The 25,516-nt window shown below is 44.6% G+C and overlaps 2 protein-coding genes across 3 annotated transcripts in view; both read left to right on the forward strand.

The window, feature by feature from the left end:
- Positions 1–24,244, forward strand: part of SGCB (sarcoglycan beta) — a 42,617-nt gene extending 18,373 nt beyond the window's left edge. Inside the window, exon 7 of the mRNA XM_059671486.1 lies at positions 24,234–24,244. The gene's annotated coding sequence lies outside the window, so the exon portion shown is untranslated. The remainder of the gene's footprint in view (positions 1–24,233) is intronic.
- Positions 48–20,710, forward strand: LRRC66 (leucine rich repeat containing 66). Of its 2 annotated transcripts, none has more exons than XM_059671464.1 (5): positions 48–272; positions 3,618–4,118; positions 12,341–12,510; positions 15,814–16,003; positions 18,103–20,710. In XM_059671464.1, the coding sequence occupies exons 2-5, from the start codon at positions 3,623–3,625 to the stop codon at positions 20,334–20,336; spliced, it is 3,090 nt and encodes a 1,029-aa protein (XP_059527447.1). In that variant the 5' UTR covers positions 48–272; positions 3,618–3,622; the 3' UTR covers positions 20,337–20,710. The 2 variants fall into 2 exon arrangements, with proteins under 2 accessions (XP_059527447.1, XP_059527438.1); XM_059671455.1 differs by lacking the exon at positions 48–272 and adding an exon at positions 3,146–3,337.
- Positions 24,245–25,516: the final 1,272 nt, after the last annotated feature.

Raw genomic sequence — 25,516 nt, forward strand, 5'->3', positions numbered from 1 at the left:
ATCTGTGTGATCTCTCTGATCCTCCAGCTCAAAGGTAGAAGCTGTAGAGCTTGGATAGTCCCACCTCCCTCTGCGCGTTCCCTCGGAGTCCCAGGGACACGTTCACGCTGTCACTGTGGCAGGAGGCCAGGGCCTTGTGATGTAAGGGTGAAGGTTTGCCACAGGGCAGGCTCCACGGGCAGATGGGTGGAGCCTCAGAGGCTCAGGTCTGAAATTCCCACCTGGCTGGATCCAGGTAGAGACCCATTTGGAAACTACCTAAAGATCATAAGGTAGGGCTTAAACAGCGCTGCTGTTGTGTTCTTTCTACATCTTATCAGAAATAGCCTCTTCTGATTTTTTTCTTCTCATTTCTTTAACTTCTCTTCCTTTTATATAAGAATGAGCTCTCCTTTCTACTTCGTTTTTTTACTGCCCTCCCTTATCTCGCTCACTCTCTGACACCCGTACACACCCAGTAGTTCTGCTTCCTCAACTTCAGCTTGAATGTGTCCATTTAAAGATTTACATTTTACCAAGTTGTTTTTCATTTCCTCAGGAAATTTTTCTAGAGTTCTCAGGGGTTCCTTACCTAATATGTATAAGCTTATATGTAGTACATATCATTTTTCTTTACATATTAACAACTTTTACTTTAGGACATACGATTACCATTACCTAGCTGTTTTGAACTCAAGTCTGTTAGATAATGTGTACATCTCGTTAAATTAGAAAGAACCAGGTCCATGAAAATCTTTATCTCCCCTTAAGAATAAGTATTTTTTAACCACATGTTTCTGTTCAATATTGGAAAGTAGCATGCCTGTGAATTACTATATTTTTGTTGCTGATACTGCATTAGTTTGGTATTCAGATGTATATATAACGATTGCAGCTTTCATTGTAGAAACAAATATCTTTCCAACTAGAAATTAATTCAATTTCTGGTATTGCATAAGAGCCACACTATAAAAATAAGTCACTTCTCCATGCTGCAGGGCGCCTTTGCAGTTCATGGCTCTGTGTCTCTGAATTTAGATGCCCTTCAAAACATGGAGAATTGACCTTGTGTGAACAAAGTTTAAAAGTTGCCTGGTACATTTCATTCGCTGCATGCATTCATCCGAACAGAACATAGCCCTGCAACAGACTGCAAACTATTAAAAATGTAAAACGAGTGAGAAATTTACATATGCAGCACACCACGTGGAAAACATGGCCCTTAAGGAACTTACTACCTTCCAGGGAGTTTAAAACAGACACAAAACAAAGAAATGGGAATGCGGGATAATATTGATATTCTGTCACACTGAATGCTACTAATGTGTAAATTCAGTAAATATTGACGGAAAGATTTCTGAAAAGATAAAATAGGCTAACGCTGGGAAAGGGGTCTCCAGGCCATATGTAGGATTTGGAGTGAGGAGAGGAAAAGGCCTTGAGCTTGGAGCTGGGAGTTACAAAAGCTCATTTCAGCATGAGACGTCCATACATAGTGCTGAGCACAGCCGCGTCTTGTAATGGCTCCATGTGTACTGAGTGGTCCGTAGGTTAGCTAGCCCTGCCTGCCAACCTGAGGGACTGGACTACAGGCACTCAGGAGCTCTTTGAGGCTTTTGAATGAGGGAACGATAGGAGGAAAACAGTGTTACAGGGCAATAACCCATTGGAATAGGATGGGCCAAGAAGGAAAATCAAGAGGCCGTGGCAGGAGAAACAGTTAAGCCATTCTAGTATTTAGGATGAGTGATGAACTAAATGGTGCCATTAGAGCAGAAAGGGACAGTTTGTTGCAAACCTACATACGGAATAATGTAGTTATTCATGGAATTTGGTGTCATTAAAACAAATAAAAATTATCCATTTACTTTTAAAACATTTTGTGTACATATTTAGCCATTGAAATGTGTAAATATTTTAAAACTTTTCATTGCTTCTCAGAAATCTTTAGTGAAAAAGATCCTTGATGTTTATATCTTAACTAGAGGCCCAGTGCACGAAATTGGTGCACTGGGGGGGTGGGTCCCCTCAGCCCGGACTGCGCCCTCTTGCAGTCCAGGAGCCCTCAGGGGATGTCCTCAGGGAGTGGGCCTAAGCTGTCAGTTGGACATTCTTAGCACTGCTGAAGAGGTGGGAGAGGCTCCCACCACCATGGCTGCACTTGCCAGCCATGAGCTGGGTTTCTGGCTGAGTGGCACTCCCCCTGTGGGAGTGTACTGACCACCAGAGGACAGCTCCTGCATTGAGTGTCTGCCCTCTGGTGGTCAGTGTGCATCATAGCAACTGGTCATTCCAATTAGATCAATTTGCATACAGCAGGTCCTCAGGTTACATCAGAGATCCGTTCCTACAGCACGATGTAACACGATTTTCGCCGTAAGTCGGAACCCACCTGCATAAGCACCTATGTCACTCACATGGAGCACATACACAGCAGTAATGAAGTGAAACAGTAAAAGCAATTTAAAAAGAAAGATAACAATTCCTGACCTTTACTTGTGGTAAATAAATAATAAAAAACATAAAGCACATATGTACATATGTTGAAATGACGGAACTTTTTTTAATAAATACTGTAAATGGGAGATGGCGACATAACCATGAAATGACATATGTCAAGTCCAATGTAACCCAAGGACTGCCTGTATTAGCCTTTTATTATATAAGATGGTCTTTGGTTGATTACCTCCCACCCACCCAACCATGATTGGGGCCAGGGAGGGACCCTGGGAGGACTCCAGGGCATGTCTGGCCCATCTCGCTCAGTCCTGATCAGCTGGACCCCAGCAGCAAGCTAACCTACTGGTTGGAGCGTCTGCCCCTGATGGTCAGTGCACATCATAGCGACTGGTTGACCAGTCGACTGTCTGCCCCTGGTGGTCAGTGTATGTCATGGCGAGTGGTTGAGCAGCCTTAGCATATAATTAGCATATTATGCTTTGATCGGTTGAACAGACAACCGGATGACCGGACACTTCGCATATTAGACTTTTATTATATAGGATACATCTTCATGTTCGGAGGCATTTATAACCCATTTTATTTATGTTGAATATATGATTTCAAAAGGATTTGAAGTCAGACAAAGCTTGCAGTTCTTCTAGTCATTAAAAAAATATATAACATCAAGGATCTCATTTGTGAGTTGAACCTTCCACCTAAACAGTCCCACAGTTCAGTGTACCTGGATGGCCTGCCACTCCACAGTAAGTCACGTGGCTGACTATAGTGTTGTAGATACTAGACTTTGCTCTGTTCTAATGACCAGCAGGAAGCAGAGAAGCCTTTGATCTTGGTAGGTTTCCCTCACTCCGAAGCAGCCTGCAGCCTGAATGGTCCCGGAAAAGCAGACACAGAGGTGAGGCCCAAGTGAATACGTATTTTTCTGAAAAATCGGGGGAGTTCTTTCTGTAGAATGTGACATAAATGTAATTTTATACCATGATTATACCAATTTTGGAAGCTACACTTTAATGCCTTTATTTCTAAGAAATTTCTAAGAAATCAGACATTCACTTAAATTGGCAATCACGGCAAGATAATTTTCCTCAATCTTGAAAAGTAAATTTTCTGCTTACTTGCTGTTAGTTTTTACGCGTTATAATGAAAAAAAAATCAATTCATTTTCCTTTCTCCAGGCATTATGAAAAACCTTTGTTTCAGAGCCATTACCATGGCTCTGGGTCTTTATTTTACTGGAGCCATGACAAACCCAGCAAGGAAAAGCAGTAGTTTTTTCAATTCTGAGCACCAATGGAATGGATATCGTCTGACCAATTGTTCCTTCACTGGAAAGCGGGGTACACCTGTGGACATATCACAGACGGCAGCCACCGTGGATGCAAGTTCCATTTTCTTTAGGGTTCTCTTACAATCTCCCCCAAAAGAAGAAAAACGGAATATAAAACATCTGGACCTCAGTAACAATCTCATGTTGGAAATAACCTTAAGCCCTCTTGCACATTTACCTGGTCTGGAAACCCTAAACCTCAGCAGCAATGCCATCCACTCCATCTCCCTGGATCTCCCCGGTCCTAAGTGCTCATGGGTGAAACGCCACAGAAGCAGCTTGAGACGTGGGCTTCCGCATCTAAAGCTGCTAATTCTTCAAAGAAATAAACTCAGTGACATTCCCAAGGGTAAGTACAATCTTAAGAGGCGGACGAGACCGGGAAATCCTGAGTGCGTGGAGAGTTCATGTTTTATGCCAATGAGAATTCCATGCTTGCTTTCAGTTTTGAGGAAGTGGCTGGAAGTAAAGCGATTTGATCCAAGCGAATATAATAACAGGGGTTTCTTTGTGGAATTTGAAGTTAAAATATGTGGAACTTACAGTCAATGCTTTTTCATCTTCTGTCACTATAATTTATATTCATGTTATGTGGATTTGCCAAGAGACACTAGGAAGTAGTAAGTGCTAACTAATAATGCATGATTTTAAATTTTACCTGAGAAATAACTAGTTCAGATACTTTTAATATGTAACACAATTCAAATTTATTGCCATATTTGTAATTTTTTCTTAGAATACCTTTTCTTTCTACTTATCCAGTAGCCCTCCAAGTGTAGACTAGAAAAATGCTCATTTTATGTATTAAGATGTAAACTTTCTTACTAAGTCAAAATCAGAATTCCTTATCCTGGTTTCTAACGGGATACTCTACATATCCTCCTATTTTAATAAACTCTAATCCATTCTGACATTCACTGACCTACATGTTGGCGTTCCTCAGCTAATCCACCAACGTTTCATTTAGAAAATGTGTCAGGTTCATTAGCCAGAGCTTCCTTTGCCCTTTCGATAGTCAGGAGTGCTAGGCCATTTCCTTTCCCTGTTTGTGTTTGGTGTTGGGCATTCTTTGCCAAGTACTTACTTCACACAAGACACTATACTATAAAAAGAAGTGGGAGGATATTGTCATTTTTCTTCCTCCCAAATGATGCATATTTAGTTTTTCTCATTTTTCACTTCTTTCATTTATTTATTTTTTGCTCTTTCTCCACATCTGGTCTGGTTTTAAGCACCATTTTGACAACAATAGCCTGAAGGGGTGACGGAATTACTATTCCAGCCATCATATCTGCAGAACTGTGTGAGAAAGGCAGGAGTCTTCTCTCCCTGACCTTTTCCACAAAAGCAGTGTGCGGTATTTTCAGTGTAAACTAATTTCATCTGATTTTACAATTTGTATTGTATTGTTCTTATTATAAAAGGAATACCTGTTATTTGTGGGACATTAGAATTTGAAGAAAAAATTTAAGGGAAAAATTGAAGTCCTTCATGTAGTGTATATTATTTAAGTTTATTCTTTAGGTCTATGTACATATTTTTATTTCAAATTGGAATATACTTTCCATAATATTTTTATACCATCAAATTGTTTGAATATTTTTACCTAATCAAGCAATTAGATATAATGGTATAACATATGTGATGCTATAATGGTATAACATATGTGATGATATACTGATATAATATTTTTTAACTAGTATGGTAGATGTGAATCTCAACCCACAAATTCAAGTGTACTAGAGATATAACCTTTTATTGCCTATAATTCAGCGTAGTTTCTGATTCTGAGCCCAAATTCTACTAGGATAGGTTGTGGGTGGGGTATAGAGTACTTGTACTTAACCTCGGTCTTTTGTGAGCTTTCCTCTGCCTTTTCTCCGACTTGTACTGCAGCTCTAGAATCTTGTACCCTCACAAGGCGTCAAAGTGTGTGTGTGTGTGTGTGTGTGTGTGTGTTGTCCATCTGTCCCCCTAACCCCCATTAGCCAAAGAACATTTCTTTCAGTCTTTTCAGCTTGGAAAAAATCCCCTTTTTGTTTCTTCAAAACCTTCTGTCTAGTTCTAGAAATTCCTTTCCTTTAAAACTTTAGGCCTGTGGAAAACAAAAGCCAGAAAGACTTGTGGACTCCTCTGCTTGTGCCTCGAAATGTGCCTCCCCTGGGGCACCGACAGAGCTTTCTGCTTGAACGGAGAGAAAGGAAAGGGGGAAAACAGAGGTAAAAGATTAATATGTCAAATATTACCCACCACAAGAGTAAATAGAGAATTGCCGAATGTGTCTCCTGAAGGCAGATGAATTTCCCAGAGCTCATCGGAGGTTAGGGCAAATACAATTCCATTTAAGGACCAAATAGCCCTATAAAATGCAGATGCAGCCCCTATCTTCCTTTTCTGAGTTAAACTTGGCCTCCCAAAGTATCAGGGGAAATGTTAACTCGCAAAGGCGAAAAAAGAAGGGAAATGACAAATCCTGTGCCTGATATTCTATTAGAATTCTAGCAAATGAAACCACAGAGAGATGAATGAAGCAGCTGGGTGATGGAGTCCAGTGTAAGCACAGAATCTAATTGGATATAATTCAGAGTTCTTTCACCCATCGAATTTTGTGATATGAGTTATTTTTCCAAAATCAACATGCATTTTCCGTTTTTACTGGATTGAGTCCCCTCTAACATCCCTTCCCATTTTATGATTCTGTGACTGTGGCTGGGTGACTCTGGCTTTAAAACCCCATTTTGGAGGGAAAAACTGGTAAGAGGGGGCTGCCTGCCATGCTGCTTCTGACATTTCCTTGGTGCTTTTTCGATTCCTTTATTCTAAGGTTCTCAACCTTCCTAATGCCGCGACCCTTTAATACAGTTCCTCATGTTGTGGTGACCCCAATTTCATTGTTACAAATTGAACATAATTAAAGCATAGTGATTAATCACAAAAACGATATGTAATAATATATGTGTTTTCCGATGGTCTTAGGCGACCCCTGTGAAAGGGTCGCGACCCACAGGTTGAGAACCGCTGTAAGCCTTTTTAAAGGTAACATCTGGATAATGTGGAATTTACACATAGAATTGCTGTTAGGTGTAAAGAAAAAATGTCTTTCAAGAACCTAATTTAACATAGTATTTGGCATAATAATGATATTGTGAAAAGTACTTTGTAACCTTGTAAAGCAGTATGCAAATATTAGTTATTATTATTCTCTTGGCACAAACTGAAAATAACAGCCTATTCAGAAACAAATAATAAATCTGTTTTTGTCAGAATCTCAAGTTATCTTTTAAAATGCTAAATAGCCCTGGCCAGTGTTCTCAGTGGTTAGAGCCTCAGCCCTCACACCAAAGGGTCTCAGGTTCAATTCCTGGTCCAGGGCACATACCTGGGTTGCAGGTTCCATCCCCTGGCCCCCCATCAGGGAACATGTTGGAGGTAACCAATCAATGTGTCTCTCTCACATGGAAGTTTCTCTCTCTCTTTCTCCCTCTTTCCTATTTCTCTCTCTACCCCTCCCTCCCTTCCTTCCACTCTCTTAAAACCAATAGAAAAAATATCCTCAAGTGAGGATTAACAACAACAACAAAGTAAGTTAAATAACTTTGCAGTAGATGGGTCTCCTAGTCCACTGTAATTCATGAGCCAAGAATCATTTGTGTCTAACTATTTATATAGGTGTTTGGTCTGATCTGAAATAATACCTTAGAGATATGTATCTTGGGAAGCAGGGATCAACAACTGGCCTGCCAGCACACGTGTACCTGTATAACTCATGTCCCATGAGTCTTAAAGCAGTGAGTTTATACAGCCAACAGAGAGCTGCTTTCACCCAGGAAAGCCCACTTCTGTGAGGGTGAACTATCACAGCGACTCACCCAATGTCAGCCCTGCCTGTCTTCAGAGGCATCTGTGAAGTCACCAAAAAGCTTCATGTTGGGACAACACCAGAGGAGGTGCCAGCCGATGTGTTTACAAGACAGAAGCCAGCCATGAATTCAACCTTAATGATCATTCTACCTTCCTCCCAGATATTTGGAATATAGTGTTAATAATGGAAAATCGGTTTTAAAATTTTAAAACAATGGGGCAGGTCTCCAGTTAAACTATCCCACCTTCATCAGGCAGCATTTCCGGAATGCCCACAGAGTGCCTAGAAATCTCTCAGGTCCAACATGTTACTGGGATTCCAGTTAGGTTGACAGTCCAGATGTGATAGCCTGACATCATTTAACAACGAAGTTTCAGAACCCAAGAGATAAATGTGTTAGAAATGAGATGAAATAATACCTGACTTTGAAACTGGTAGAATTTTAAAAAAAAATACAACCACAAAATCATATATTACTAATCATGTAAAAACAAAAGTACATTGTATTCTTTTCATTTGTAGGAAATGAAGCATTTCATCTTGATTGCTATGATTATGGGAATACCAGTAACCAATTTTTTCAAAAAGTTCAGGTTGGCCATAGCTGGTTTAACTCAGTGGATAGAGCATCAGCCTGCAGACTGAAGGGTCCCAGGTTCAATTCTGGCCAAGGGCACATGCCTAAGTTGCAGGCTTGATCCCCAGTAGGAGGCAGCCAATCAATGACTCTCTGTTATCATGGACATTTCTCTCTCCCCCTCTCTTCCTCTTTGAATCAATAAAAAAAATATTTTTTTTCAAAGTTCAGGTTGTAAAGGAGTAACAAAATGTATGTCATTAAGCTAAGAGGGCAAGGTCTTTGGCTCACCTCTACTAGTATAAATTTAACTACATTAAGGGCTAGCCTTATCAATAATTCTTATCTAGGACCATTCCAGACTCTATTCTAATTCTTAGTACTCTTTGAACTTGAGGCCATGACCCTTGAACATTATTGTTCTGTGTTATTAGGTATCATACTTGGGAGAACATTTAGGAAGTTCATAGTCCAAAGAAATATTTTTAAGGTGGTGTAATGTCTGGGCATACCTTCTGTGGCCTTTTTTCCAATAAACACTGAGATAATTTCTTAGAAGTAATAAAACTGCCTCTGGCCTTTTAAATGCAAAGGCTAATCAAATTCCTGCTTTCCCTAGCTTATACGATCATCAGAAAGCAATTCAATAAAAAAAAAAGTGCCTCCCTATTTTCTTCCCAACATTTGACTCTCCTCTCTTGAAACAGAATCTACGCTCTGACATCCAAACTCAGCTAATGCACTTCCTAACCTCTTTTAGTCACCTGAATGCACACCCCTGCAACATTGATTCACCATGCAAAATTTTTAAAAGAACATATTTTCCCCCATTGAGAGTGTCAGCCAAGTATCATGGAAGAGTTCTCAAATTCCCGGTCCGTTTTTCAGAGACCCTAAATGAATAAGGTCATATCTCTCATTATCTTTGGATCAGCAGGCTAATCGGGACATGTTCTTTTCATAACTGTTCTTTGGCAAAATCCAAGGGAGCAATCCCCAACACATTTCAAATCTTGGCTCACATCATGTCTGCTAACGTCTCGTTACCCAAAGCAAGTCACATGACCAACCTCAACTCAAGGGGACAAAGAAGTAAAGTGGATATTTGCTGAATGATTATCTAAACTGTTACACCTGGTTTCCACTGAGCTCAAAATACCTGACCATAGTAATCAAAGATAGATTCAATTTCACCTGCAAGAAACAATTTTTAAGGGAGGAAACTGAGGCATGGAGACCTTAAGTGATACTTTCTGATTCACATCAAAAGTGACAAACAGAGCTGGATAAACCGAACATCTTATAGCCCTATTTGCTATAAGATACAAGTAGAATCACTAAACAATCCCAGTGCATTTGGCATTTTATGTATTCCATGGCCCATACCATTCTCTTTCGTAGACAGCCCAGCCCTACTCCCCGCCTTCTTTTTCCTTTTCAAAACTCAAGTTATCTTTCAGGACCTTGACCATGTCCTGTGTGTGTGTGTGTGTGTGTGTGTGTGTGTGTGTGTGTGTGGCTAAAAGGTAATGAATGGTTAAAAGATCTGAATTTCAATCCCACCTCCACCCGCCATGATGTGGGGCAAATTCTTGCTGCACCTGTTTTGCAATTTGTAAAATGGTAATAACCGCCAGGGCTTCGTGAGGACTAAAAGGAGATGTTTGTGAAATGCTCAGAGCACGGAAAGAGTACACAATTAAACGGAGGTTTAAAAATAACTTCTTCCTTCCACTCAAAGCGAGGCATGATCTCCCTTCCGCTGATCTCCTGGCCTACATGTTCAATTCAATTAAGTACTGAGAAATTGCAGAACCATAAATTCTCATCCCTGCATAGGGCAGGCAGGTATCACAAAAATGTCAAGGAAACTATAGCTCCTTTCATATTCGTGTCTTGTGTTTCACTTTTTCCCCCCTCACAAACCCATATGTTTGCATAATAAAATATGTAGGAATATTCTCCACAAAGAAACATTTTCTCCAGGGGCAGGAGGGGAAATATTGAAGTGCCTAGGACAGCAGAGCAGCTCACAGATGCTGGGGCCCTCAATCAGGAACAGCAAATTTACCAACCAATATTGAAGCATTTCCCACCAGCATATGCCAGCTGAACATCAGCCCTGGTTCTCTCCCATTTTTTTTAAACATGCAGGTTTCTTGGCCTACTCTTTGTTTTCCTACTTTTGATAGAGACATGAGTAGAAAGAAATCACATTTGTCGGTAAGTCCGTGCCCATCTAAGACAGGCGCCCTCATTCAGCTCCAGCCAAACGTCTTGTGCCAGTTGAAACTTCCAATAATCCAAGAGAAGCTAGATATGCAACATTTTTGTATTGAATCTTTATTGTCAGCTCATTAATTTTTAAATCTCTGTGCAGGCCAAACACTGTGACCTCTAATTTATTGTGTGCATGTTATATTCCAGGCATTGGAAGAGTTCACAAAGACATGAACTCTGACCTGAATCATCTTATGGACAGTTGGATGGAGGGGTATAAGTGCTTTGTATAACTAGCAACTTTTTCTAGGTTTTATCATTCAACCAGACACAAGGATTCTATGCTATATTTGTCCTCAGCACCAAAGACAGTACACAAGGAATAAATCCTTCTGGAATTGAACCAACTTGAGCTGTTTTGTGGTAGTTGGTTAAAGACACAGACTACACATGAGAGCAGAGCAGAAGGAAATGTAAAAATGCAGGGCTTCCTTGCGGGACTCAGATGGTAAATCAAATTTGGGAGACGCTGTGACTGGCACCTCCTCCTCAAGCTTTCTTTTCAGTGCCAAATGCACCTCCTGGTGACTCTGGCATCAGGTGAAATACAAAGGCAATTAGATTATTTTGCCAGAATACAAAATCTAGCTAGAATTTACTACCTTCAAAACATACAAGAATGCCTAGAAAATAGTTATAATATTAACAATAAGTACATAAAAGAAAGGATATAGCTACAAAATGAGCCATGAACATTTGAAAACTCTCAGTTCACCCATATAAATAAATCATCAAACAACTATTCAGTTTTATCCATAGTTCAATCAAATGAATATTTACTTATTCTTCAAAGTTAGACTTTTTAATTAATGCTTTTATTATAAAACTAGAGGCCCGGTGCACAAAATTCATGCATGGGGGTGTCCCTCAGCCTGGCCTGCACCCTCTCCAATCTGGGACCCCTCGGACATCCCTCTTGCAATCTGGGACCACTAGCTTCTAACCGCTTGCCTGCCTGCCAGCCTGATCTCCCTAACTGCTCTCCCCTGCCAGCCTGATCCCCCTAACTGCTCTCCCCTGCCAGTCTGATAGCCCCTAACTGCTCTCCCCTGCCAGTCTGATAGCCCCTAACTGCTCTCCCCTGCCAGCCTGATCACCCTAACCACCTCTGCCGTGGCCCCACCACCATGGCTTTGTCCAGAAGGACATCCGGTCTAATTAGCATATTACCCTTTTGTTAGTATAGATTAGCACATGCTCATTGAAAAAAAGAGTTCAATGATGTCTAAAATAAAGCGTCCTTCCTTCCTTCTCTAACCCCACTTCTCCTTCTAAGTGTAAGTACTACTAATAGCTTAGTTTACCTCTTCCAGGCCTTTTTTCCTGCTCACTCAAAATATATGATATATGTATATGGGTACAAATGGCTCCTTTTTTCAAGAACACTGGAATTATACTTGATACTGTTCAGCAACTTAACATTTTCCTTCTCATGCAGTCTTGTTGCTCTACCCCATTCTCTTTTATAGTATTCGGTTCCATAGTATTTTATAGTATTGACATACCATGCTTTGTAACCACTTCTCTATTGAAAACCATTTAGGTTGTCTCTAATCTTTCACCCTTACAAACAATGCTGCAATTAATATCACCAGTTTATATTTTAATTTTGTTTTTCTACATTTCCATTGATATTTTAGAGAGAGAGGAAGGGAAAGAGAGAAAGAGAAATGTCGATGTGAAATCGGCTGCCTCCTGCATGCCCCTTACTGGGACCAAGCCCAAAACCCAGACAGGGCATGTGTCCCAACCAGGAATTAAACCAGCAACCTTTCTGTGCACAGGACGATATCCAACTAACTGAGCTACACTAGCCAGGGCAATATTTTAACTTGCTTTTTAATTTTAATAGGATTGTGGAAACTGAAGTCATTACAGAGTTTGGATCTGTCATTCAATGGGATATTGCAAATTGGTATGTTTGATTTTCATAACTGCCTGCAATTGGAGAACCTCTATTTAAGGAGCAACAAGATATTCAGAATTCATCCGGAAGCCTTCAAGGACCTCAAAAAGTTACAGGTTATAAAATAATTTTTATAATATTTCAAATACACAGCCATATGAGCAATGACATTAGAAGAATGTTTGAAGAGTGTCTTCATGTCCAGTAGTACTGACTATTAATCAAAACATGTAAGTCTATTTTAAGATTCCTTTAAAATCACTGAAGTCTCTCTCTTGCCTTAAAAATCAGTGGTCTCAGTAATGGACATGAATTTTTCTTGAACATAATACTCAGCAGCGACAATTGGCACATTATTTTTTTCTAAATCAAATTAAACTTGTCGCTGGCTTCAATCAAGGTGTTGGCCAAGACTGGATTCTCACCTGAAGGCCTAGGTGAAGCTCACGGGGAAATGAAGGGGAAGCTTTCATTCAGTTCCTTGTGGGCATTGACTGAGGGCTCCGTTCCTTGCTAGCTGTCAGCCTGAGCCTGCCCTCTGTTCTGTGCCATGTCAGCCTCTCCATAGGGCAGCTCACTGCATGGCAGCTTACACCACAGCCCAAAGGAGAGAGTCTGTTAGGACAAAGAATATGAGATCCATCGAAGTGATGTCCCATTGCTTTTGCAGTACTCTGATGGTTAGAATCAAGTCACAGGCCCCGCCTACACTCAAGGGGAGATTTCTCAAGGGCGTGAATACCAGGAGACAGAATCATTGGGGGCTCTTTCAGAATCTGCCAAATTATAAGAGCAGATGAGAAAGCCCACTGAACTTGACAGTGCTCCCCAATTCACCACAAATAGGTAGTCAGATTGCCTGGGGACCTCATTTAGTATATTGTCTACTGATTATAAGTATATGTGTGTGTGATTGTCCTGTGTCTGTTTTATTTCCTATGCATTTTTATTGTACTTTGTAAGTCTTCTGCAGCTCACAGGTTATAGATGCTGCAGGCAAACTAAAAAACAATCCCAAGAATGATTTAAATCATCTGTAATTCTCAATTCACCTGAACTGCCCAGAATTATACAATCTCTCCTTCTCTAATATTCCTTCTACATGTTTGGTAATAACTTAAAAACTGGTTTTGGAACAGGATGAACATATTTGGTACCAGAAAGCTGCATATTAAAATAGATGTATGTGGGTTGTTGTTGTTTTTTTTTTCTTCAGGAGATTCATTTAACATTTACACAGTGCAATATGTCTTCCCATGTCAGAATCTTCTCAGAAGCCAGATAGAGTTTTCATATGATGAATTCATCATGTTTAGATAGAATACATTTGCATTAGCATTTCAAATTAGCATCCTTTTTCTTACTCTTATTCCATTCTTAGATTCAGTGATTTGTGTAGCAATGTATGCTTCTCCCAGGCTTTCTCTAATGTACACTCCTGCCACTGATGGTGGATGGCTGTTTCTTTAGCCACATTGGACTATTCTGTTTTAATCTTTTCTCAGAAATTATTTCTCCTGAATCATCTTATTAGGTTTCTGGCCTCTCTCCAGTTTTGCTTTCAATTCAATGATTTATCATATCATAGTTGCTAGACTAGGGGGGGGGAAAAAGCCAGAAGTGCACTAAAAAGAAAAGAACTACCTGAAAAACAGTAGAATATTTTACTCAGTTGTTGAAGAGGGTTATGTAAGAAAATTATTGATCCTTGGCAAGACCAGGCCAAAGAAAAGTTTTGTTTTTTTCCTTCCCAATATCAGTCTCCTACTTCCTATTTTTGGCAATCTTCCTTGGGGAGTCAAGACTGCTTGGTTACTCAACATGGGAAAGGTCAGCCTCATTGCTCATGTCCAGGGAGAATTCTGACTCAGCATGTAGTGGTCTTGCTGATGGTGCCATTGGATTAATTGTTTGAATCAGCTCTTAGGGGTTTATTTAACCCAGGATATCAACGCTGCTTTTCCTGTGATGTTTATAAAACATTTGACCCAGATAACATCCAGCCTCTCTAATTTTCACCCGTAGCCCTCTTTTTATTTTTCAACAAGACTTTTATGATTTTCCCTTCTTATAACCATCTGCCCCTTCCCGGACCCCAAGACCCCACTCTGGTGCCTTATGCTCCAGCCCTCCTCCACCGAGCCCTTCACTCCAGTTTGGTGAGAGCTCAGGCTCCAGGAGGGCGTGTTGTGGAATAGAAGGCACACAGGGAAGCCAGATCAGATTTCAACTCTGCCATTTCATTCATTCATTCTTTTCTCCACTATTTAAGGAGCAGCTGCTATGTACTAGGGGCTTGTGGAATATACTGTGTGCCCTAGCCCAGTTTCCTCCTCTGTAAAAAAAAAAAAAAAAAAAAAAGTGTGGGGGTGGGTGGAATGAGGAGTTTGTTGGGAGGTTTAGAGATAATATATGTAAAGCACCCAGTGAGGTGCCTGGTACACAGCAGTGCTCTGCGAATGGTAGCTAGAGCTGTACCTAACTATGCTTTCATGCCACGGACACATCCATCTTCAACGGGTCCTTCTCTGTGTTTCTAGTGTCACTGAGTCCTTTTTGTTCCCTGGTTTCCCCTTCATTTCTGATTAGACTAGAAAAACTGGCCATCTTGTGCATACTAAGTAGTGCAGATGCAGAGAAATGTACTACTACCCTTGAAGCAAAAGATCTCTCTTCGCTACTTGTGGTCAGCCGCAGTTTTGTGTTGTATGGGCTCATCATTCAGTATCTTCTGCCACTTTCAAGAACACTGTGCTTCTAGACATTTTAGCTCTGGTATCTAATTCTAGACCTTGATCTAGACCTTGGTAACAATGGTGAGTCCAGGTTTTATCTAACAGTACAAATCACAGCTCATAGGAAAAAAGGAAGGGAAAATGATTGATCATCTAATGTAGGCACCATACTAAAAGAGTTTGCATGCATTTCATCCTAACAACAACCTTGGCAGGTAGGCTCATGGAAAGTAAACAGTTTGCTTAGGCTCACAGAACTGTTAGAGACAGAGCAGAGATTTACGCCCAGGTTCCTCTGACTCTCAAATCAGCGCTAACTTCTTATTGCCTCCATAAAGGCACAAACAATATCTGGAACTCGTCTATTGTCTCTAAGTGTCTTTTTTTTTTTTTTTTAAATCAATGAGTTTTTTTTAAAATATATTTTTATTGATTTTTTTACAGAGAGGAAGAGAGAGAGATAGAGAGTTAGAAACATCAATGAGAGAGAAACATCGATCAGCTGCCTCCTGCACATCCCCCACTGGGGATGTGCCCGCAACCCAGGTACATGCCCTTGACCGGAATCGAACCCGTGACCCTTCAGTCCGCAGGCTGATGCTCTATCCACTGAGCTAAACCGGTTTTGGTGTCTCTAAGTGTCTTTATTCGCAGACTGGCCTAAATGTGCTTCTTCTCGAGCAGGTTGTGGACCTCAGCAGCAATGCTCTGACCGCCATCCTGCCCATGATGACCATTGCTCTAGAGCTTCCCCACCTGGAGGCTGACTTGGCCCATAACCAATGGCAGTGTGATGACAGTGTGACCATCTTCCAAAATGTCATTTCTGAATCCTGGAGGAGAAAGTGGGATGTAATTTGCAACAAGTCTATAGGTATGTCAGTAGTACCACTTCTCTCTGAAAGGGTTCCAGCTGAACTGAAAATAAATAAGCAAATAAACAGATGAACAAAAAACAGGACCAATTTAGTCTCATTGGAAACAATGACAGCAAGAGTGGTGATCCACGGCCTTGGGCAGCCTCGGGCTGTGTCATAGAGCAGTCATTGGTTTCTAACTGTTTTCCTCAGTCATGAGTGAGTTTTTTTACGTGGCCAAAGAAACCTAGTTCTACCGTCTCAGAAACTTCATAAGGAGAGAATTTTGCCCTGAAGACCCCACAAGTGTCATATTTTTATTTTTTTATAAAATATATTTCTTTATTGATTTCAGAGAGGAAGCGAGAGGGGAGGGAGAGAGAGAGAGAGAGAGAGAGAGAGAGAGAGAGAGAGAGAGAGAGAGAGAGAAACATCAATGATGAGAGAGAATTATTGATCAGCTGCCTCCTGCACACCCCCTACTGGGGATCGAGCCTGCAACTCAAGCATGTGCCCTTGGCTGGAATTGAACCTGGGACCCTTCAGTCCACAGGCCAACACTCTATCTACTGAGCCAAACCAGCTGGGGCAAGTGTCATATTTTTAAATCCCAATTCTTAACAAATAATCAAAGAAAGAACTTTGAAAACTTGAAACATGATTAGTTTAAATGTTTGCCAACATCCTAAAAATATAATCCTACACAGACACAAACACACATTTCAAAAGTAGATTTTTCTTTTCTTTGTTCCCTGCCACTCTCCCAACATGCTTAAATATGTTATTGGAGTTGAATATTCTGGAAAGTGGTTTCCACTATTTTTAAAAATATATATTTTATTGATTTTTTATAGAGAGGAAGGGAGAGGGATATGTAATGGGGTGACCCACGGAGACAACCACCAGGGACTCAGATCAAAATTTAGGAGTCTTTATTAAGCTGGCCAGCAACTACAGTTATATAACCCTTTCGAAGCAGAGGCTGAACTGCAGTGCCGACTACAGGAGTTACATTTTATTATTAAATTCTGTGAAGGCCCAGAGAAAAATGTGTCTTTCAAATTCTGGGCCCCCAATATGGAGGAAACTCCTTTTATTTATACTTTTTCCAGTCCTTTGTCTCCCAAATTTGGAATGAGACTTCCGGGCCTTCTGAGACAGAAGGCCTGCGTGCTGGGATGGGGCCATGAGACCATATCTCAAGGCCTGGCCTGATGTCAGTACTTTCCTATCTATGTGTTTTAGGACAGCATGCCCCGCCTGGCCGAAGCGCCAGATATGCAGCCCAGCACAGGATAGTTAGAAATATCAATGAGAGAGAAACGTCGATCAGTTGCCTCCTGCACACTCCCTACCCGGGATGTGCCCGCAACCAAGGTACATGCCCTTGACTGGAATCGAACCTGGGACCCTTGAGTCCACAGGCTGACGCTCTATCCACTGAGCCAAACCGGTTAGGGCGGTTTCCACTATTGTGTTGGCTTAAACTTCTAACTGGGGAGTGGGAAAGAAAGTCAGATTTTTTTTTTGAATAGTCCTGGATTCTGTTCTGTTCGGGACTGACATTAAAGTAGGAACATGGCCACGTTTCCCACGTTTAGAAGAAAACCACGAAGATCAGAGGGAGGCCAGTGTTGTCAGCCACACGTGTCCTGTCCTCTCTCAAAGCCGCCCTGGCTTCTGAGTGTGGAGGGCAGAACACCGGGAGCCACTAGAGAGCCCTGGGCATTGCTGTGCTCGCCAGCACTGGGCACGCTGAGGAAATGATGCTGCGAACATGGGTAGGGCTGAGGCAGACTTTGCCGGGGGCTGATGGGATGTTCTCAAGAACGTGCAGTAGGTCAGGGTCTGGAAGAAGGAGACGTAAGGAGGTTACCCCTCCGGTCTGGCTTCTTTCCCTCCCACAGGTAGCCATCGTCAAGAAGCCTGAGAAACACACCGATCCTGGGCTGGTGAGCAGCAGCCCTGAGCCCACAGCCACGTGTGATGCACACGGAGCCGTACTGCCGGCCTTAGACACCATCGGTCCATCAGGAGCGCTGCTTATCATCGTGCAAGATGCACTTTAAATACAACCATGGGCTCTAATTTCCATGTGTTTCACCCCCACTTTCAGGGCACGAGGAGGCATACGGGTGGACACCCAGAAGCAGAATTCCCAGGGAGGCCCACCTTCCTCACACGAAGCGGAACCACAGGAAAAGCCTCCTAAGGAGCAGAGCTGGGGGGCCCCAGGCAGGGCTGCCGCCGGGGAAGAGGGACCGCCCAGGCTCCGATGCCCGCGAGCAGCACAGGCGGCCGCCGAGACGGGTGAGGAGCACCCAGGATGCGCAAGCGGCTGGCAGGACGGAAGCCGCGTCCCAGGACCTCGCCCTGGCCGTGTGCCTGGCGGTGTTCATCACGTTCTCCGTGGCTTTCTGCCTGGGGGCTCTGTCGAGGCCTTATATCGACAGACTGTGGCAACGGAGGTGCAGAAAGAAAAGACCCGGTTCTGCCCTCTGGTATTCCAACCAGAGCTTCTGCGATGAAACGGAAGCTGCGGGGGCCGTCCAGCACCCAAGGGTGGATCTGCACCAAGCTCACCGTGGCCTAAGCCTCTGTGCGCCCCAAGACGCTTTCTCGGGGACACAGGCCAGCCCACAGGCTGCTGTCGCTGCTGGCAGAAGTCTGGGCATCAGCAAAAAGGAGCCTGGCGGCGGGCAGAGCAGGGGACCGCGTGGGGTCGACACTGGGGCCGGGAGGAGGAAGGATCACCTGCTTCCCAATGGCCGAGCAGCCGGTTCCGTTATCCGCGGACGGCCCGGTGCTGACAGTAACCCCCGCGCCTCAGCAAGACAGGACCGCGTCTGCAGGCATGGTCTCCGTGGAGAAGTCGATTCTGAAACGGAAGATTCGCTCAGTGAGCGCTCGGTGGGCATCCCTGCGATTGCTGGCAGATTACGAACTGGCTCTGGCTCCATCCATAAGGATTCGAATGCATTAGACCCACCACTGTCAAGAGAAATGACGGCTGCTCTCTCTCAAACGCAAATATGTACAAAAGCACAGAGGACGGGAGGGCACGGGGACAGAGAGGGCGCGGAGCGGGCACCGCTGGAGTTTCCTAAGGAAGCGCCAGTGCGCACTCCCAGTTTGCTGGACGCACAGGGAGCCAGTGCTGAGAAGCAACATCCCACCTACTCCGGCTCAGCCCAACTCGGTGACCTAGGACATGTGGGCCCGTCCCCAAAGGCCTTTCCCCCAGCACAGGGCAGGGACCTACACGTCACTCCTGCTCACGAGGACCCAGCCCAGAGACACGCTCCTCCTGACACGCGGGACGAGCTGGACACCAGCTCCGATTCCGATGAAGGCTCTTTATTTACTCTAAGCTCCGTGAGTTCAGAGGGCGCACGAAATGTGAGTGGAGAAGAGGCAGATGGGGAGGAGAGTCCTGGAACCAGTGAGCTCCTGGAGGACGGGGACCCAGGGGTGAGGAGGGACACCGTGACATCAGCCGAGAGTCTTGAGGACATCACCTTCCGGAAGGCTCAGGGGAAATGTGAGATTCAGGAGGATCGCTTTGAAAAACCTCTCATTTCCGGTTCCGACTCTGGTTTGTCCAAGCGTCATCGGGAAAGTGCCTCTGATGCCCACACATGTGAGAACCCAGGGACCGTGCCCGGGTCACTGGGTGACAGGGCCGCCCGTGACACGACCCCGGGCATGTTCACTTATGGCTGCATCACGGCCCCTCGGTCTGAGGCAGCAGGATGGCACTGCTCCCTCAGAGACCTAGAATTTTCCACTGTGGAAACACCACCGTGTCCTGCTGAAGCTCCCCCGGGTCCTGATAAGACTGCCTGTGGTGAGAGAGATGCAGACATGTGTACATATGAACCTCTCACTCAGGGATCAGACCCGGATGAAAGCAACCGTCCCTCACAACACGATTCTGAAGGGGGCAGCACGCATTCCAGCCCGATGGACACAGGCGCCCCTGAGGCCCATGAGTCCAGAGAGGCTATGAGTCCAACACAACTGTTACAGTTCTCTGGTGACGAACCAGCTCCTCAGGGTGAAAGAGGAGGAGGGGACTATTTTGAAGAGGGTTCCAAGAGCCAGGTACTATTATTACAAGCGCTTCCCAATAAAACCAGTCCGTTAAGAACACAGGAGCCCTTCGGTGATGGAGACGGGGGTAAATATTCAGAGGAGAATCTGTTGCAACTAGAAAAAGATGATTCTGACTTCTGTACTCAAATGCAGACCCACAGGAACCTGATGGGGGTTGCCCGTCTAGGTGAGGACCGGCTCTCCGATAACAAAGACGAAGATGTTCAATGTGAAAGTCAAAGGCAATGCAAGTAACATTCTTAGTACAGATTGGAGCACTGAGGTGGAACGGCTGAACAGATTTTAACAAATTCTGCACAAAGAACAGCACAGCTTTTGGGAGGTTGATCATGAACCTACAAAACTGGAGGGGTTCAGAGATTTTCTAAATATTTGTAATAAGTTGTGTTAAAAGTTGGACCATTTAGCCATGGCTGGTATGGCTCAGTCGGTTGGTGATTGTCTTGTGCACAGAAAGGTTGCTGGTTTATTCCAGGTCAAGGCACATACCAGGGTTTCAGGCTCGATCTCCACTAGGGGGCGCGCAGGAGGCAGCCACTTGATGTTTTGCTCTCACATTGATGTTTTTTTCTCCCTTCCTCTTTCTCTAAAATTCAATTTAAAAATCTTTTTTAAAAAAGTTAGAACATTTTATAAAACAAAGAATAAATTAAAAATCAATTTTCAAGAAGAGAAGTGATGGTTTTTGCAAAAGAAAAAGAGTCTCCACCATTATCCCTGCTTCTCCCTTCTTTGGCCTGACTTGCCAATCAGGGCTCTCATGATCTGTGATCTTCTGTTTATCCTCCTGCTTCTCTGACATTTTCCCCTTTGCTTTCCTGGCACTCCTCCTCGGCTTGTCCTCTTTAACAGCATTCCTCAGGGGTCTGTTTCAAGTCTCCCTGCATCTCCCCTTTGCCCCTCTCCTTGGACCCCGCTGCTCTATACAGGTGACGCCCAGGTCTGCACCACTAGGCCCAACCTCCCTCCCAACTTCCAGACTCACATTCTCAATCCAAATGCCCAAATTCACATAGATCTTCCTGGGACCTAAAATCCAACATTTTCCTTCACAATCATGATGTCCCATATTCTTTTTATTGGTCAGTAATATCATCACATCCATGCAGCAGGACCGGTTCAAATTTTTGACTTATCTCTGACTCCTCTTTTCTATCCTATATCTGAGCAGCCTCTAAGTTCTATGCAGTGGAAGTTCTGTATGTCGGATACAAGGGGACATTTAGTACGGCAACCTGGAAGGGTCCAGCCAGTTTATGTCGGACCAGTGTTTCCATAGATAGCAGCTTGCTTCTACTTCAAGTGTATATTTAGGGTAGATTAAGGTAGAAGGTGACTGAGTGTGTGGGAAAGGCCCTAAGGGTTCCCCCAGTCCAACTGTTGGCATCACCACTGGTCTTATAGGACCTATCTCCTCAGTAACCCTACTCCTCACCCCAAATAAGGCAAATTCCTCATCTAACATCTAGATTATTTTAAGGGCTCTTGGTGACCTTTAGTCCTTTCCTCGCCCTCACTTAATCTTATATCCTATTCATCTCTTCACAACTCAGAAACCTTTGGTGGTTCCCCATCGCCTCTATGAAGACCAAATCCCATAGACACCTCCGACCTTTCCAACTTTATCTCATGACATTATCACTTCACCACACATTTTTATTCTGATTTACATCATGTATGTCAATCATTTATTTCACTTATTTCAGCAAGATTTTGAGGCCTTCACTGGTCCCTGATCAATTCCCCTCTCCATTCACAATTGCTATTTTGAGATTTCCTGTCCTTGAACTTTCACTGAGAAAATTTAGACGATCAGAAAGAAACTCCCCCACTCCTACCCCATGGCAGCACACGTTTTCCTAGTCATACCTAATCTCACTCCTTCCCTCCAGCCTGAGAAGAAGTCTGGGTTATGTGGTCAGGGTTGGTCCCTCCCGTCCGCTCTCGGTGCAGTTCTGGGCATGGATCTATTCATGGTTCCCATCCCCGCACTTCCAAGCCTTCCCCATCTAATGGCTCCTTCCCACGGGCCAAAGCCGGCTCAAGCCCCTTCAATATTAAAATGAAAGAAAACCACCCTGTAGCTCCCTCAAAATACCACCTTCTTCTCGCTCCATAGCTAGCAGCTCACGGGAATGGCCAGTGACTCATTGGGTCTTCGGGGCACCGTGGCCAGGCTTCAGCTCACCTCTCCTGTGCCAGGAGACGTCACCAACAATCCCTGCTTGCCACACACTGTGGACTTCAAGGTATCCTTTGCCGCATTTGTCACTGTAGATCACTCCCACTTGACACCCTGTTCCTGCGGTTTTGTGATATGACTATAAAGACGAGGATCCCAGCAGGACACAGGGGGCAAGGACCAGGGATGGCTAGAGAGAGTTGAATGAAGGAACCACTTGGGAAGATCTGGGCAGGATTAAGGGAAACTAGAAAGGGAAGGGGAAGGACCGAAGAGCAACAACGAAAGCCTTTCCCATCCTTAGGCCAAAAAGACAAAAGAAATTGCAGCTGGAACTGTGATCTTTGGTAGAAGAATGTAGCCACGGAAGAACTGCAGCCCAGCAGGAGGAAGCCCAGAGAATAATCACCGGCCTCTCTCTCCCTCTCGCCCCCCCAGTCTTTCTACAGCGCCCCCCAGTGGCCGGGTCCTGGAAGCCAGAGGGGAAGTCCACAGAGGTTGGCCTCCAGGCCCCAGAGCTGGGCGGAGAAGGGTGGAAAGTAGACTTGGAGGGGCAAATAGAGCCCATGCAGCACACGCTTTCTTTTGATTCTTCTGCTTCTCTGGTCATCCTTCCTCGAGCTCCTTTTCCACCATTTCTTTCTATGTCCGCGTCTTAAATACCTGTGTTTTCCAGGGCTTGGTCCAGGAACCTCTTGTCTTTTTACTCAGTTCCCATTCCCTGTGTGAGCCATCAATTGTGAAGGCTTCCACCTCTACCTGAAAGCTGATATTTTCCATATCTGTAACTCCAGCTTTAAAATCTTTCTGGCACGTTCCCCTCCCATCCAGCTGCCTGCTGGGTGTCTCCACAGGCACTTCAAGTTCAGTGAGTGCAAAAGGAAACTCATTGCTCCCTCTAGCCCTCCCCACCCACCAAATCTGAGCCTCTGTATCCCAGTCCACTACGCACCCGTTGCTCCATCCAGAAACCTGGGAGTCATTCTTTTGACTCCCCTCTCCTCACTTCCCACGTCTAATTCTGATCATTAAGCACAGCACATTCTAGCCCCCAAATAGCTGTCAAACCTGTTCCCTCCTCTCTAGCCACACTGTCACCACTGTCACAGCTACAGTGCTCACCTTGACACTCCCACCAGACCGATGGTAACAGCACACCAACTGGCTCTTTACCTCCATCCTATGTGCCTGTAATGATTCCCACACATAGTGTGTGTGTGTGTGTGTGTGTGTGTGTGTGTGTGTGTGTGTGTAGGGGGAGGAGGGTTTCTGAAATGCAGATATGATCGTGTGGCACCCTGGTTAGAGCCCACCCATAGGCTACAGGCTTCTCTGTTTCTCTAAAGCTGCGTATAACCTTTGCCCACATGGCCTGAAATGGTTCTTTCCAACCCACTCAACAGCCAAACAAGCCCTCCTTCAGCTCCTACTTAGTTCTCAGGTTAATCCCCACTTCCTCCGGGAGCTTTCTTGGCCTCCAGACTGTGTTAGATTTCCCCATTGCAAACCCTCTCACAACACAAGCAGTCTCCTTCCCAGAGGAGAGCTTTCATGGGGAAAATTAAACAATGGTGTGTGTGAATTTTTGTTAAATTCTGTCCCCTTTTTATACTATAAGCGCCATGAGGACAAAATAAAGTGTCTTGTCACCCCTGAGCCCTCACCACATGGCTTGTTGTCTTTGTCTGTGGGCTGTCTTCCACGGAGCCCTTTTCTGTTCAGTCCCGTGCATGCCCTCAACCGAGCGGGCCTCCTACCCAGGGCGGTGGCCGGGCGGCCTCTGTCCAGGCTCTTTATTGAGCTGTATTGATTCCAAACCAACTTTTACATCAGTTTCACAGCTTGTGGAAATGGTCTGAGAGTAGAGAGAGTGAGGTCCCCGCGGAGACCACTGCTGTAAAGTGGGCCTTTGCTAGAGAAGGGGGCGGGGGACACAGAAAGGAAAGGACCAACCGGAGAGACAGTGTAAGGTTAGGGTCCACCGTGCTGATTGGCGAACCCAGTGCCTGTCGCAGAGGAAGTGTTTGGCAAGTACACGAAGGAAGGGAGGAAGAAGAGGGGGAGGGAGAGAACTCTGTTACCATGAGGTGCAATGGGGTTTTTGCATCCAGCTAGTCCTCCCTCCACCAGCACCTCTTTCCCGGCCATCGACTTGCTAAAGGAGCAGGGTACTTGTCCTGCAGAGTGGCCTACACCCTGGACCTGGCAGCTTGCTTCCTCCCAGTGTCATTTTTATTCCATCTGGCATTTGGAAGTCGTGCTGTTCCTGTGTCCAGGAAACCTGTCTCCCCATTACGTGCCTGGGAATATCCACCCGCCTCCAGGCCCAGGCTCAGAAGCTGCCACCACCGTCTTCTCTTTGTGCTCCCCAAATGCACACCGTGGACTTCTATTTGGCCTTTGAACCACCTCGTTGTTTGGCATAGCTGCGTCTTGGCAGAGGTCCCGGATGGTTTCCTTCAGGAAACACCAAGACTCATGCTGGCTTTCTGTAGGCATCAGATGTCCTCAGACGTCTTGAGACAAACAGCTGGCTGGCGAAACCTGGTTATTAACTAGAAGCTTACATTTAGGCCCCCAAATTATGTTTGAAATGTACACAGGGGACTGACTTTTTGCCATAGCTTTTGAATAGGATTGGGGGTGGTCCTCACTGCTCCCGACAGGGCGGTACTGCTGGCTGGATGGGGCCCTGTGCTTCCCACCGTCCCAGCATGAACTTCCCCTTCTTGCCTTCTGTGATGGGCTCCAGGTGCCAGCTTTGAGGGGCAGGGTTTCCACGCTCTCACTTTCCCTCCCTCCCTCCGACCAAGGGGAGCCCTCTCCCAACCTTCCCCTTCCTCTCCCAACCTTCTCCTCCCCCAAAGGCTGCCCCTTAGGTCGCTTTGGTGCCTGCTGCCAGGCAGCTGGGACATCTATAGCCACCAGAGAGGTAACAGCTCAAACAGGACTCAATTCCTTTTCCTACTTCATTTGTTATTTTATTGTTTTATTATTATTACTAGAGGCCTGGTGCACAAAAATTTATGCACTCGGGGGGGGGGGGCATCCCTCAGCCTGGCCTGTGCCCTCTCACAGTCTGGGACCCCTCGGGGGATGACCACCTGCTGGCTTAGGCCCGCTCCCTGGGGGTTTGGGCCTAAGCTGGCAGTCAGATATCCCTCTGGCAGCCAGGAGCCCTTGGAGAATGTCCACTTGCCAGCAGGGAGCAGGCCTAAGCTGCAGTCGGACA

Source organism: Myotis daubentonii, chromosome 1 (genome assembly GCF_963259705.1).
Source record: "Myotis daubentonii chromosome 1, mMyoDau2.1, whole genome shotgun sequence".
NCBI lineage: Eukaryota > Metazoa > Chordata > Mammalia > Chiroptera > Vespertilionidae > Myotis > Myotis daubentonii.